At 50.2% G+C, this 16,161-nt stretch overlaps 1 protein-coding gene and 1 long non-coding RNA gene across 2 annotated transcripts; one reads left to right on the forward strand and one right to left on the reverse strand.

Annotated features, from left to right (window-relative positions):
* LOC102158315 lies at positions 3 to 8,979 on the forward strand. The gene is made up of 3 exons (XR_001303673.2): positions 3 to 271; positions 6,803 to 6,997; positions 8,360 to 8,979. It is a non-coding gene; the product is annotated as an uncharacterized LOC102158315 (long non-coding RNA).
* BLVRB (biliverdin reductase B) lies at positions 2,359 to 15,252 on the reverse strand. The gene is made up of 5 exons (XM_003355917.4): positions 15,073 to 15,252; positions 9,884 to 10,048; positions 9,661 to 9,750; positions 7,905 to 8,033; positions 2,359 to 2,609 (listed from the first exon to the last, which is right to left on the reverse strand). The coding sequence occupies exons 1-5, from the start codon at positions 15,149 to 15,151 to the stop codon at positions 2,452 to 2,454; spliced, it is 621 nt and encodes a 206-aa protein (XP_003355965.1). The 5' UTR covers positions 15,152 to 15,252; the 3' UTR covers positions 2,359 to 2,451.

The following is a 16,161-nucleotide window of genomic DNA, read 5'->3' on the forward strand; positions in this document are numbered from 1 at the left end:
GATCTTAGCCCTTCCTCCCTCAGGATGGCACCCCTGCTGCGGGAAACTCGCTCTTGGCTCCCCACTGTCGTGGGGACAAAGTCCAAACTACTTTTTTTTTTTTTTTTTTTTTTTGCCTTAAAGCCCTTCAGGTCTGGCTTGATGCACTCTCCCTTGCTCTCTACAATCCTGCCGCACCGACTGACTCACTCTTTCTAAAATGGCTCCACCGCCGTGAACAGAGATTCGGTTTTCTTCCCTGCCTTATCTTCAGTGCCTACAACAATGCCAGGTTCGTATCAAGTTCTCGAAAATGAGGGGGGAAAAAAAAAGACCTCTGGCACAACATTGTAAGTCAAAATCAAGGATACTTTTAAAAAGACCTCTGGATCTTGAAACTTTTTCCCATCCTGAAAATACGCCCTCAATTCCCAGGCTGCCTCTTGAGTCAGAACTCTTCTCAAAGTTTTCCTCTCAGTTCTGAGGCTCCAGGGATGGTCCAGACCCATTCTGGCCTCCCACAGGGTCCTGTGCTTCCCTCATCGCGACCCTGACTCCTTTGCCTGAGTCTCCCCGACCTTGGCCCTGGCCGTCACTGGATTGTGGGCCTCCTGGGGACACGTACCAATGTTATCTCACTGCTTGGTCCCCAGCATCACCTAGCACAGGGCCGGACACAAGGCAGGCGCCCAGTGAAAGAAAGTTTGTTAAATGCAGACACTGTAACAGAAGAAATAAAGCGGGAGGAAATGAGTGCGGCCGGTGCCCAGAAAGCCTGAACCAGCCCTGCCCCACCCCCACAACACGTTCCCGCCCACGGGAGGAGAGAGTTTTCTCCAGGCCGCTCCGGAGAAGGAAGGTTTAAGGCTCTTTGGACCAGTCCTCGCCGGTTGGAATTTGTCAGTCATGTAGTCCAGCTGTGTGGAGAAGAGTATAGGATGGGAATGGATTTGGGGTTGGGGGAGAGCTTTGGGGGTTAGGTAAGCGAGGAGTGGTTTGCTCAGTCCTGGGAAAGGTGTCTCTGGGGGACAAAGGTGGGGGAGAGTAGATTCCAAGAAGGGACATGATTAGGAAGAGGCAGTTCTTCCCCTCCCCGTGCCGAATCAGCCCCTTCAGGCTTCCTGTCTCAGGGTGGCCCTACTGCAACCCCACTTTCAGGATTCAGTCCTAGGTTTCCTTCTGGTGCCTCCCTCCCCTCCCAACTGTCCACTCAGGCTCCCGCCCACTCTCCCTCTCTTCCTCAAGGTCCCAGGACACCCTCTGGGTTCCCAGTCTCTACTTCTGCACCCTCCCATCCACCCGCACACAGTAGCCCAGGGAAGCTTCATAAAACACAAACCCGGAGTTCCTGTCGTGCGGCTCACCAGTAATGAACCCAACTAGTATCCATGAGGATGTAGGTTCAATCCCTGGCCTCTTGCTCAGTGGGTGAAGGATCTGGCTTTGCTGTGGCTGTGGTGTAGGATGGCAGCTGCAGCTTGGGCTCAGCCCGTAGCCTGGGACCTTCCATATGCCGTGGGTGCGGCCCTAAACAAGCAAACAAACCTGAGTGTGATCCCCCCTCCCCACCTCTCCCTTGCTCCACTCTTTGCATAAAAACTTAGACTAAAGCTCAAACTTTTACAAGGACCCTGGCCGGTTTAGCACCATAGAACAGCCTCTTGGGGTTGATCGCTCCTCCCCTCTGACCAAAGTATTAACTGTAGGGGATGGGCTTTAGTTCTTCAAAGGGGCCATGTGCTCATGTGGCCTCTTCTGCCTGGAACGCCATCACGCCTTAGAACCTTCCCTTGGCTCATTCTCACTAAACCAGGTTTCAGGTGGGACAGCTCATCTTCCACAGAACCTTCCTCAAGCTGGGTCCCTCGGCTCTCTCTGCTTCCTCCATCAGAGCCCTGGCCACTCACTCTGTGTTGTCACTGTCAGGGGCAGGGCTGTCTTCCACGTTGGACAGTGAGATCCATGAAGACAGGGTCCCCACTGTCTTCACTGGTTCCCCAGCACAGGGCCAGGTGAGGAAACAAATGGATGAATGCCCAGAAAATCTTTTTTCTCTTTTTTTTGGTCTTTTTAGGGCCAAACACACAACACATGGAGGCTCCTAAGCTAAGGAGCTGTAGCTACTGGCCTACGCCACAGCCAGCAATGCCAGATCCAAACCATATCCAAGACCTGCACTGCAGCTTGCAGCAACGCTGGATCCTTAACCCACTGAGCAAGGCCAGGGACCAAACCTGCATCCTCATGGATACTCGTCGGGTTCTTAACCCGCTGAGCCATAATGGGAACTCCTGCCTAGAAAACCTTACACAGAGGCAGACAGGACAGTGAAGACACCCTGACAGAGCCAGGGAGAGGAAGAGACATAGAATTGGGTCCTCCTGAATAAACTGAAGCTCTTAGCTTGAGATTTATTGTTCCCATCCTTTGCTGTAGCCACAGGATGCTGTCTTCCTGGACGGGGTCAGAGCCCTATTCGTACTCGTGGGAGGGGTAGGTGTTGTGGCCGTTGTACTCATCAGTGGTGAGGCAGTGCAGCATGAAGTGGCCCAGGTCATGTTTGGAGATGACCCTAGAGGGCCCTCGTCCATCCAGGGTCACCGTGTAGGCCCCGGTCAGCGGCTGATCTCCTGTAAGGTAAAGATTGAGGGGCCAGGTAAACAGATGTCCTCCCCCGTCACCCTGCGCAGGGTCACACCAGTGACCGTCTACGGTGTGCCCAGTCCAGACGGTAGAAGATGGTGAACGAGCCAAAAGCCATGAAACCCTTCCCACGTGCAGGGTGCTAATCTGTACCCTTTACTACATTCATTCAACACATACTTTTTTTTTTTATTTTTTTTATTTTTAAGGCCATACCCACGGCATATGGAGGTTCCCAGGCTAGGGGTTGAATCGGAGCTGTAGCTGCCGGCCTACACTACAGCCACAGCAATGTCTGCAACCTATACCAGACCCTTAACCCACTGAGCGAGGCCAGGGATTGAACCCACGTCCTCATGGATACTAGTCAGGTTCATTAACCACTGAGCCACAACGGGAACTCCTTTTCAACAAATCCTATTGATGACCTATTATGTACCAGGTGCTGGGCATGCAGCAAGGGACAAAATAGACAAGGCAACTAGTAAAAAGTAGAATATGTTAGATGGTGAGAAATATGTTAGATGGAGAGAAATGAAGCAGAGAATGGGCTAGGACCTATTAATTCTATCTTACAAGTGGGCAAACAGTCTCAGAGAGAGGAAGTCACATCCCAGGGTTGCAAAGGGTCATTTACTTCCCAGTGGCTCTGGGATCCCCTGCCCTTCCAGAGGCATGACCTGGCAGCTACAGGGGCATCTGATAAGTGGGTTAAGGATCCAGCATTGTCACTGCAGCAGCTCAGGTTGCTGCTGTGGCTCAGGTTCAGTCCCTGGCCTGAGAACTTCTACATACTGCAGGTGCAGCCAAAAGGACAAAATAATAATATGTGAGAGTGACCTGCAGTGTCCCAGCACAGGGACAACCTGGAATCACATGCAATAAGAAATACACACCCTTACTCATATGGCATCCCTGCCAAAAATGTTTAAACTTAGTCTGTGAGAAAACAATCACAAAAATCCAGAAAGTGGGATTTTTTTTTTTTAGTCAAGCCAGAGGCATGCAAAGTTCTGGGGACAGGAACGAACCCAGGCCATAGCAGTGACCATGCCGATCCTCAACCCACGAGGCCACCAGGAACTCCCAGAATGTGGGATACTTTAAGAGACACCTGGCCAGAGTTCCCATCATGGCGCAGTGGTTAACGAATATGACTAGGAACCATGAGGTTGCGGGTTCGATCCTTGGCCTCACTCAGTGAGTTGACGATCCGGCGTTGCCGTGAGCTGTGGTGTAGGTCGCAGATGTGGTTTGGATCCTGCATTGCTGTGGCTCTGGCGTAGGCCAGTGGCTACAGCTCCAATTAGACTCCTAGCCTGGGAACCTCCATATGCCGCAGGAGTGGCCCTAGAAAAGTCAAAAAAAAAAAAAAAAAAAAAAAAAAAAAAGGAGAGACACCTGGCCTATTATGTTTGATGTTATGAAAATCACTTTCAAAAAAAAAATAGGGAGTTCCCTGGTGGTCTAGTGGTGAGGATTTGGCCCTTTCACCACTGCAGCTCTGGTTCAGTCCCTGGTCTGGGAACTGAGATCCCACATCAAGCTGCTGCATGTGGCAGCCAGAAAAAAACAAAAAAACAAAAAAACCCCCAAAAAACTAAGGCTTTATTGAGATAGAATTCCCATACCAGACAATTCATGCATTTAAAGTGAAAACAAAAAACAAACAAAAAAACAACACATAATTCTGGATTGGATCTTGATTTTGAGGAAAGGGGAGACTGAAAGATATTTTTTGGCAATTGTGGAAATCTGAATAGGGCATGGATACTAAATGATGTGATAGAGTTAATTCAATCCCCTTGGTGCAATAATGGTACCATGGTTTGTTCCCAAATATTTCTTCTTGGGAGATGCCTGTCAAGAGGTTCTAGGAGTAGAGTGTGCTGATGTCTGCTACCTGCTTTCGAATGGTTCAGCAAAAAAAAAAAAGAAAAAAGAAAAGAAAAAGGAAACAGACACACAGACACAAACTTATTTAAAAATGCATATATATATCACATATGTATTCATATATACACATTAGATGCAGGCATAGACAATAGGTAGGTAGGTAGGTAGATAGATAGATAGATAGGAAGAAAGAAAACAGGCCAGAAGTTCACGCTCTGGTGCAGTGGGCTAAAAATCCAACTGCAGGAGCTCCCCCGTGGCTCAGCACTTAACGAACCCAACTAGCATCTATGAGGATGCAGGTTCGATCCCTGGCCTCACTCAGTGGGTTAAGGATCTGGTATGGCTGTGAGCTGTGGTGTAGGTCGCAGATATGGCTCAGATCCTGTGTTGCTGTGGCTGTGGCGTAGGCCGGCGGTTGCAGCTCCCATTGGACCCCTAGCCTGGGAATCTCCATATGCTGAGGGTGTGGCCTTAAAAAGACAACAACAACAAAAATATACAACTGCAGCATCTTGGGTTCCTGCAGAGGTGTGAGTTCAATCCCCTGCCTGGCAGTGGGTTAAAGGATCCAGCGTTGCCACAGCTGCAGCATAGATCACAACTGCAGCTCAGATTCCATCCCTGGCCTGGGAACTTCTACATGCCACTAGTGTGGCCATATACCAAAAAAAAAAAAAAAAAAAAAGAAAGAAAGAAAGCAAATAGGCCAAAATGGATGTGTTAGACAAAGAGCTTATGGGCATTCATAAACGTTTTTAAAGAGTTCCCGTCGTGGCTCAGTGGTTAATGAATCCGACTAGAAACCATGAGGTTGCGGTTTCCATCCCTGGCCTTGTTAAGGATCTGGCGTTGCCATGAGCTGTGGTGTAGGCTGGTGGCTACAGGTCCGATTCGACCCCTAGCCTGGGAACTCCATATGCCGCGGGAGTGGCTAAAGAAAACGCAAAAAGACAAAAATAAATAAACGTTTTTACTATCTTTAACTTTTTTGGAGGTTTCACAGTTTTCACACACTAGAGTTCTCTTGTGGTTCAGTTGGTTAAGGATTTGGTGTTGTCACTGCAGTGGCTGGGGTTGTTCTTGTGGTGTGGATTCGAGCCTTGGCCTGGGAACTTCCATATGCCTTGGGAGAGGCAAAAAAAAGAAAAAAACCACCCAAACAAAAAAACCCGCCACCACCACCACCAAATCCAAAGTTTTTCACACACATACGAAAAAGAAAAATTAAAAAAAAAAAAAAAAAAAAAGGTATTCAGAATTCCTGTTGTGGCTCAGTGGTAATGAACCCGACCAGTATCCATGAGGATGCGGGTTCAAACCTTGGCCCCGATCAGTGATCTGGTGTTGCTGTGAGCTGTGCTGTATATCATAGACGTGGCTCGGATCTATTGTTGCTATGGCTCTGGTGTAGACCAGCAGCTGCAGCTCTGATTTAACCCCTAGCCTGGAAACTTCCATATGCTGTGGGTGTAGCCCTAAAAAGCCAAAAAAAAAAAAAAAAAAGGGGGGGTTCCTCTTTGTTGAACAATTTTTAGGCTTGATCTCTCTGGATATTCACTTCACACCTGGGAGGTCAAGAAGTAATATAAGCCCTGTTCAGAGATCAGAAAACTGAGGCTCAGGCCATGGGCCTCAAGTCCACACTGGGCTGGGACTGGGACCTCCCCCCAGCTTTTCCACCTTACAGCTTCCCTGCTGAGTCAAAGCTTAGGATGCCCTCCCAACAGGGTCCTGCATTGAACCTCATCACCGGAGCTTCTCTGAACCTTTAGAAGGTGTACAGGCCTCCCCTTCCTCCAGGCAGAAGGCGGAGGCCACAGCAGAACTGCTCCGTCCAGTGGGCAGGCAAATGTGAGGGAGAGGGGGCGGGGGATATGCTGAGGTTGTGGGATAGAAATCCTATAAAACTGGATTGTGATGATCATTGTACAACTATAAATGTAATAAATTCATGGAGTAAAAAAAAAAAAAAAAAAAAAAAAAAAAAAAAAAAAAAAGCACTTTGCCCAGATCTTAAAACAAACAAAAACAACACACGTGAGGGAGATATAAGCGCCGGGCTGGGGCCTCTGCACGGCTGTTCCCTCATGCCAGAATGTTCTTCCTTCCCCCAGACGCTCACCTGATCCCCTCCCTCAGGGCGCAAAGCCGCAAAGCCATCTCTTGGAGCCTCTGCTAAAAGCATCGCGCCACGACTCTCTTCACGGAGCTGCGTGTTTGTACTCAGCAGAGCAGCCCACAGCGGTAATATGAGTCATCTTTCGTTTGTCTCCCCTGCTAGAAATGGAAGCCTCACGAGAGCAGAGATGACATCGCTGTTCCTGGTGTTGGTGGCCAGGCCCACACTAGAAATGCACACACTCAAGGGACATCTGCAAATGAATGAATGTCTCCCAGTCGGATGTTGTGTCTCTCTGGACGTGGAGGCCAGGCCTGGGAGGGGAAAAGAGGGTTCCCTCCACAACACCACCTAGAGGTGAGGCGTCTTCCCTGGTATTGGTTCATTGGACAAATAACTTACAGGGCACCTACTACCCACCAAGCCCTCTTCTGGGCACTAGGAACCCAACTGTGATCAAAAAAAGACAAAATCCATGCCTTCAAACAAAACTTCAAACCTCAAAATTCTAGTGAGGGGGACACACACTATATAAGAAAGAAATGGTGTGGAGTTCCCTGGTGGCTCAGTGGGTTAAGGACCTGGCATTGTCACTGGTGTGTGGCTTGGACTGCTGCTGTAGTGTGAGTTCGATCCCTGGCTCAGGGACTTCTGCGTGCTACAGGCGTGACCAAAAAAACCCAAAAAACAAAAACAAGATAAAATCAAGTGGGAAAGAGAACAAACACTGTGAAGGGAAGGTTTGCTATTTTATTTTTAAATTTATTTTCTTTTTGGCCAAGTGCACAGCATGCAGATGTTCCTGGGCCAGGGATTGAATCTGAGCCACAGCAGCAACATGAGCTTTGCAGTGACAACACCAGATCCTTTTTTTTGGGGGGTCTTTTTAGGGCCACACTTGGGGCATATGGAGGTTCCCAGGCTAGGGGTCCAACTGTAGCTGCAGCTGCCGGCCTACACCACAGCCACAGCAATGTGGGATCTGAAGCTTGTCTGCCACCTCCACCACAGCTCACGGCAATGCCGGATCCTTAACCCACTGAGTGAGGCCAGGGGTTGGACTCGAATCCTCATGGATACTAGTCTGGTTCGTTACTGCTGAGCCACAACGGGAACTCTGACAACACAGGATCCTTAACCCTCTTTGACACCAGTGAACTCCAGGTGTGCAGTTTTCAATAGGCCAGGAAGGGCTGGCAGATCTCCCCAGAGGACAGGAGGGGGCAGGCTGGTGGTCCCCGCAGTTGGGTCCCTGCCCACTCACCTATGTGTGGTGGCATCACTGCCACATACTTCAGGCCCGACTCCTGCAGTATCTTGTGCATCCGGATGTGGTCATCCGTTACGTCCTGCAGTCTGGGGGGCACCTTGGACGGGTCCCACAGTAGGAAGGCTGGTGGGGGAGGACACAGGGCAGGATCAGCCAAGGCTTGAGGACAGCCTGGCCAGGCCACAGCCTGCAGGTCTCCTTCCAGGACAAGCCCCTTTGGGGCTCCCTGCCACCCTCCAGTTGCTCCAGGCAGAAACACAGGTGCCATCCTAGGCTCCAGTTTCTTCACGGCTCACATGGCTGTGATCACTTCTCATCCTACCTGCTCCTACCTACCTTCTGCCTGGTCTCCCTGCTCCTACTGCCACCTCTGTTCCCTGGGCACGGCCACAGGGGGCCTGTGAACACCCAGAGGGGTTGGAACTCATCTGTGGCCCCTTCTTCCTCAGGATAAAAGCAAAGGAGCCCAAGGAGGCCCCACCTGACCCGGCCCCATCTGCTCCCTGACCTAGCGGCTGAACACGCCCCTTCACTTAGTCTGCTACAGCCACGCTTTGGCCGCGCAGCCCTGCCAAAAGCTGAGCCCTCTGCCTGGAGTCCCCTTGCTCTCCGCATTCCTCCTTCGTGTCACTTCCCCTCCCTGGGAGGCAACTGGTGTGATGAAACAGAGGTGAGACGTGTGGACTGTGGAGACACACCACCAGCCACAAGCTGTGTGATCTCGGGTAAGCTGATGGGCCTTTCTGTGCCTCCACTCCCTTACCATACAAGGGAGGCACTAAGAACGGCTGCTATTTACTGAGCACCTACTATGTGCCACTGTGAGTGAAGTACTACTCAAAGGAGTTTTGAGAGGATTAAGTGGCATTCATTGGTTAGGCACTGGGTGCCCAGCACACAGTAAGTGCTCAATAAACAAATGCTGGTAGCATTGACTGCTCCTCTTGTGTACCCTGAAGGCTTCCTTTCAGATTATTCAGGGAACTCTTTTCTTTGTCTTTTTTCTTTTTAGGGCCGCACCCGCGGCATATGGAGGTTCCCAGGCTGGGGGTCTCACCGGAGCTGCAGCTGCCGGCCTATGCCAGAGCCACAGCAACGCGGGTTCCTGGCCGCATCTGTGACCTACACCACAGCTCAGGGCAATGCCGGATCCTTAACCCACTGAGCACGGCCAGGGATCGAACCTGAAACCTCATGGTTAGCAGTTGGATTCATTTCCGCTGTGCCACAATGGGAACTCCTTCTTCTAAATTTTTATTGCATTTCATTTTTAGCAGGGCAACTATTTGTATAATCCGATCTCCTCATAAATTGGGAGCTCTGAGGGTAGAGAACTGGCCGGTGTAGCCAGGGCTCTGCCACTTCCTCTATGACGCTCTCCCTGACCTCTTCTCAGCCTGGGTCAGACACCTCCTCTGGGCCCCCAGAGCCCTCGAGGCTTCCCTCACCCCAGCCCTGATGCCTCTGCCCAGGCACCCGGCAACCCTGGCCTTGACTGCTCTGGCCGGTCACTGTTTGATGAGGGCTCCTCTGCCACTTCCCTCCTATTTGTGAGACTCACAAGGGCAGGGCCCAGGGCTGTACTGTGTTTCTGGCATTACCCAGCAAGATTCGGGCACACCGTTGGTGCTCAATAAATGCACAGTAATTTAGGGTGGCTCCCATGCCACCTCGTGGAAGCCCCCTGGGACTGCCCATCCGGTACCCAAGCCCCACTCTTCAGCCCCACCCGGATGACCCTGCCACCCACCCGAGGTGCAGGCTACGACCTTGTCCACGCCATGGGCCTTCATGGCCGCCACAATGTTCCGGGCACCCTCGGACATCACTGTGGTAGGACCTTAGAGGAGACAGAGAGTGGCTGTCACTGCTGGGCGGCGGCGGCGGCGGGGTGGCAGGGGCGGGGCTGGGGAGGGGGTGGCGCTGGGGCCGAGGTGTAGGGGTGGGCCGTGGGCAGAGAGGGGGCTCAGTACTGAGGTCATTGCGGGTGCCCAAGAGCACGATGATGGCGTCCTGCCCGGCCACGGTCTTGTCCACATCGGCCGCCTGCCGAACGTCGCCCACGACCACGTGGGCCGGCTGGGGCCCCTCTGCAGGCAGCCTAGAGACGTCCCGCACCAGCACCGTCACCTCATAACCTGCAGGCAAAGAGGGCAGAGAGGCAGGTCAGTGGGCTTGTGGGCGGGTACTCCTGGGCTCCAGGGGCTGGGTCCTGGAGGGTGCGATGAACCCCCAAATCCCTGGCCCGGGTCTCCTGTACTGGGATGATGGTCTTCAAACATTTTTGCCGGCATCCCCACAATTGATATTCAGCTGGTTGTTAAAACAGGGTGATACCTTCATGCTGGGTCATAGATAACCTGCCCTTATGATTCTGGGGGACTCCTCTGCATGCCCCCACCTCAACTTCCCCACCTTCCAGCAACTAAAGGGTTAATGCCTGGCCTCCCGCTGGTCTATGGCCCCTACCCTCAGGTCCTGGAGGACGCTGGGGTACAGAGAAGGACATGAGTTGCCCAAAGGTTGTCCATCATTGGGTTTGCTCCCCTGGCCTTATTTCAGAAGGTCTGGGCCCTGTCTGTTTTTTTTGTTTTTTTTTTTGTTTTTTTTTTTTTAAGGGACGCACATGCCCAGGCTAGGGGTCCACTTGGAGCTGCAGCTGCCAGCCTGCACCGCAGCCACAGCAACACCATATGCAAACCGCGCCTGCGACCTACATCACAGCTCACAATGCTGGATCCTTAACTCACTTAGTGAGGCCAGGGATCAAACCTGCGTCCTCATGGGTACGAGTTGGGTTCTTAACCTGCTGAGTCACAACAGGAACTCCAAGGCACTGTCTTAAGTGATCGCTAAAGATGATAAACATCACCTCGGCATGTCACCTCCCAAATGAATTCTGGATGACTCTGTGTCCCCACCTCCCATACCTACACCCCTTTTTAATTTTTTACTTTTTTTTCCCACTCTTTTTCAAGTTTACAACCAACATATTTCTTCCTTTGTTTTAAACAATGGCAAAATATATTGTTTGTTTGTACTCCAAAAAAAAAATAATTGGAGTCTCTGTAATGAACTGAATGCTTCTCCCCCCTACCCTTTTCCTGCAAAACTCATCCGCTAAAGCTCTAACCCCCAATGCGATGGTATTTGGAAATGGAGCCTCTGGGAAGTAATTAGGTTTAGATGAAGTCACCAGGGGAGGGCCCCCAGGATGGGATTAGTGTCCTTCAAAGAGGAGAGACCAGGGCTCTCTCTCTACCATGAGGACACAGCAAGAAGGCAGCCATCGATAAGCCAGGAAAAGGGCCCTCACCAGAAACCAAACCTGTTGGTCCATTGATCTTGAACTTCCCAGTTTCTATGACTGTGAGAAATAAATGTCTATTGTTTTAGCCACCCGGTCAATGGCATTTTGTTATAGCAGCCTGAGCTAAAACAGCCTCTAGGAGTTCCCTGGTGGCCTAGCAGTTAAGAATCTGACATTGTCACCGCTGTGGCTTGGGTTTGATTCCTGGCATGAGAACTTCCACATACCGCAGGTTAGGCCAAAAAAAAAAAAAAAGACAAGAAAGTGAAAAGACAATCCACAGAATGGGGGGGGAGGTTGCAAATCAAATCTTCTCCAAGAAACTTCTATTTAGAATATATAAAGAGGAGTTCGTGTCGTGGCTCAGAGGTAATAAACCTGACTAGCTAGCATCCGTGAGGATGCAAGTTCGATCCCTGGCCTCACTCAGTGGGTTAAGGATCCGGCATTGCCGTGAGCTGTGATGTAGGCTGGGAGCTGCAGCTCCAATGCAACCCCTAGCCTGGGAACCTCCATATGCTGCAGGTGCGGCCCTCAAAAGACTAAAAAAAGAAAAATAAAAAATAAATAGACTATATAAAGAACTCCTATAGCTTGATGGTAAAAGATGAGTATTCAAAACTGGACAAAAGATCTGAATAGACATCTCTCCAAAGAAAATAAATGAATGGTCGCTAAACACGTGAAAAGATACTCATTATCATCAGCCATCAGGGAGATGCAAATCAAAACCAGGGTGAAGTACCATTTCATACCCATGAGGATGGCATAACCAAAACGCCATCATAAATGCTGGCATGCACATGGGGAAACTGGAACCCTCATCCACTGCTGCTGGGAATGGTGAATGATACAGCTGCTTTGGAAAACAACCTGGCAGGTCCTCCAGAGGGTCAACATACTGTTAACATGCAACCCAGCAATTCCACTCCTAAGTATGCCCCCCATAGAAATGAAAACATTAGGTTCACACAAAAACTTGTAAGTGAATGGTGATAGAGGCATTACTCATCATAGCCAAAAAGGGGAAACAATGCAAATTTCCATTAACCGAAGGGATAAATAAAATGTGGTATAGCCATACCACCGAATGGTATTCGGCAATAAAAAGAAACGTCGCACCGATACATGCTGCGACATGCACAAACTTGGAAAAAAATATTTTTTAGTTAGTGACGAAGTCAGTCATAAAGAGCCACGTAGTGTATGATTCCATTTATGTGAATGGCCCGGAACAAACAAATCCATACAACGCCAGATCCGAGCCACATTTTCGACCTACGCCATAGCTCATGGGAACGTCAGATCCGCAACCCACTGAGTGAGGACAGGGATTGAACCCACGTCCTCAAGGATACTAGTCAGGTTCATAAATTGTGGGTATTTTGGAGGAGAAACATGTTCTCGCAAACAGTGAGAGTTTTGACACGGGCCGGGCACAAGAGTGCCCATTAGTGTTACCTTATTGGCGATTAGTGGCATTTATTGAGAGCCTTCTATGTGCCAAGTGTTGTGCTATGCTCTTTCCACAGATAAATGATTTTTTTTCCAAAAAATTTTAATAACAACTCACATTTAAATTTAAATAGCCACATGTGGCGAATGGCTACCATCACAAACTATAGTTTTAGAATTTGCAGATTTTACCTTTTACAAAGAAAACAACATTTGCAAAGACTTATTTCCAAACCTTTTCCTTTTCTTTTTTTTCCAAATCCTTTACTTCATATTTTTCTCTTAATTTTTGGCTCTTTTTTTTTGGCCACACCCAGGGCATGCAGAAATTCCCAGGCTAGGGAAGGAACTCAAGCCATGTCAGTGACAAACCAGATCCATAACCTGATGAGCCACCAGGGAACTCCTGTTAACTTTTTATTTTGAAATAAATTCAGACCTACAGGAAAGTTGTACGATCTTGATTCTCATATTTGCTTTATCTTTCTTTCCTTGTGTATATAATAATACACATAACATATATAATTATATATGTGTACAAAATGTTCCCCTAATTATGTGAGGGTAAGTTGTAGATTATGCCTCTTTTAAGCCATTTTTATCTCAACCCTCAGTACAAAATAGATTTCACTGCCTAATCCAGTATCCAAAAAAACTCTATGTATATAACTCAAACAAAAGTTTCATAAAACCCATTTTAACATGTGATACATTGATATTATTGTGACCAATTAAATATATCTCAGAACTGCACTAGGATCCATAGTTTGAAAAGCTGCAGACTACAACGATCCCACAAAGTAGGTTGTATTATATGCCCATTTTGAGGATGGGGGAAACTGAGGCAATTTTAGGTAATCAGGCCAGGACCACACAGCTATAATCTGAGTTCACTCAGCCAAGGAGTGCCTATTAAGTGCCCTTTATATGCTGGGCACCCTTTGAGGTATTTTCCATATATGACTTCATTTCATCATCACAAGAGCCCAAGGTCAAGTTCCACTAGTTCCATCCCCTCTTTGCAGATATCTAGGTACACAGATGACAAGGCATCCGACCACACCGGTGGTACGCAGTAGAGCTGGGGTTTGAAAGTGGACAGATGGGCACCAGAGTCTGTGCTAGTCAGAACTCAGCCCTACAGAATCAATGAGCTAAATAAAAGCTCAGCTCATTTAAGCCCCTCCTGTTTTGGATGGGGACAGCGAGGTTCTGGCTCGCCCGTAGCTCTGAAGGGACCTGGCAGAGTCACTGAGAAGGCAGGTGTAGTTCCGGCTGTGACCAGCAGTGTGGATAAATGAAATTCCACAGAATCCTGGTTTAAGGGAGAGGTAGTCACGTGGAAATCTGGATCATCAGGGTGACTCAGCACCTTTCAACTTCGTCCTCTACTTCCTCCTCTAGAAACGTGTATCAGCAAATTTGTTTCCCCTCTCCCCACAAGTCAAGATCCTCCCTAGGTCTTCCTGGGGAAGGGGGAGAGCTGCAGGCCTAATGGGGAACTTTCAGGCAGAGTCCCTGCAAGGGAGAGCTGGGCTAGGAGACAGCTGAGAGTAGGATCCTGGCAGCCTCCACCCTTTGGGGGCACCCAGATAGTCAATATCTTCAGCATCACCAAGACCAGCAAGGGTGGGACCGTTTATCTGGAAGAGCCAGCCTCCACTGGGGGTTGGTGAACTCTGCAAGGTGGGGGCAGGGGATGGCTTATCCCCTTTCCTGGAGCAACTCCATATTTTCAGCCCTCGTTGGCTTTCCTAGGACCAGTGTCCCCAAGTCTTCAGTGACCTACCTTCCATCAGGTGCTCACGGCAACACACTCCCCAGCCTCTTGAACTTTAAGCCTTGGTGTCCAAACCAAGAACTTTTAGCAGCTGAGAGCATGTGCTGGGTACAAATAACAACACTGCCACTTTCTGGCTGGGTGACAGTGGACAAGTCACTCTCTGGGCCTCAGTTTTCTCATCTGTCAAGTGAGGTGATACTAGTTCCCATCTCACCTGAGAGCTGGGACTATTTAATACAAATGAAGAGAAGGCAGAGCTGGGAGTCCCATGCCTGGCTTAGTTAAGCCCTTGCTGGGTGTGCAAACCACTACCGCCCACCACCACCACCACCACCACCACCACCACCACCATCACCACCACCACCACCATAACAGCATTTCATAAGAGCATTGGATTTAAACTTGTCACCACAGTCCCCTAGCCTCCCAGGGCCAATTCCTTTCCCTTGGACTCACATAAAATTGGACCTCATACTGTCCCCAACCTCTGCCCCCGTGGCCACTTGCTTTGCCCCTGAGTCCTCACACACCAAGGCACACCGGGTCCCATGATGTCCCTTCCTAAAGTTCTGGCCCTGCACCCGGTGACATCCCATGCCCGCCCCAGCTCATGCCTGCTTGCACCGCCTGCGCCAGGGTGGTGAGCCCGGTTCTGCCAGTGGCGCCGAAGATCGCAATCTTCTTGACAGACATGCTGCAGGGACGTAGGGTTGCGAGGCCGCGGAGTCACAGGACGCGCGGGAACCGACTGGCTGCTGGGCCGCCCTCTGCGTCCTTCCCTAGCGGGAGGAACGGGGCGGGGCCGCCCCGAGGGCCACGCCTCAGCCCACCTCCAGCCTCAGGCTTAGGCTGAGGAGCGAGTCCAAAAGGCCACGCCTCCAGCTAAGAATAGGGTGGGCGGGGCGGGCCAGCACCGCCCTCTGGGCCCGCCACTTAGACTGGGAGGCGTGGCTGTATCCGGCCATCGATTCAAGTGGCCCCGGGGCTCCGCCTCCGCGCTCCAGCCTCCCAGGGGGAGGCGGGGCGAGCTCGGGCCACGCCCACCGCTCTCTCCTCACTCACGCCCCTTCTCTCTGGGCCACAAGGCAGATCGGAGATTCACACTAAGCCCCAGGGCCTCCTCGAGGTTGCAAGGGAAGAAAGGGAGGGAGGACGGTGTGGGTGTGACACTGTGTAACTGCGTGTCTGTGAGCCCATGTGACCCTGAGTGTCTCTGTAAACAACCCCAAGGGAGACCATAATTGTGGGTGACACCATGTGCCATCTGCTGTGTACAACACCTTATTACAGTGTGAGACTGTGTGACGCTACGTGTGGCAAGTTATTGTGTGACCTTGTAGTGTCACTAAGTGACAGTGTGTCAGTCTGTGATGCTGTGTGCATCCATGACTCTGGGGTATATTGTGTGAGTGTGGAACACGTGTGCGATGTGTTACATGCGAGTATGTGACTCAGAGTGTGACAGTGTGTGACACTGCATGTGTCATGTGAGGTGTGTGACACTGACACCATTTGAGTGTGGCTGTGGGTGTTACTGTTGTGTTTCTATTTGTGAACTCTATGTGATGTATGAGTGTGACGGTGCAGGATGTGTGACCTTCATGTGAGTGTGCAACTGATGTGACAAGTTTGAGTGTGAAAAAGTGTGTGACACTGTGTGATGGTGAAGCTGTGTGTGATGTGTATGACACTCTTTGTGACCC

This window comes from Sus scrofa, chromosome 6, assembly GCF_000003025.6.
Source record: "Sus scrofa isolate TJ Tabasco breed Duroc chromosome 6, Sscrofa11.1, whole genome shotgun sequence".
Taxonomy (NCBI): Eukaryota; Metazoa; Chordata; class Mammalia; order Artiodactyla; family Suidae; genus Sus; species Sus scrofa.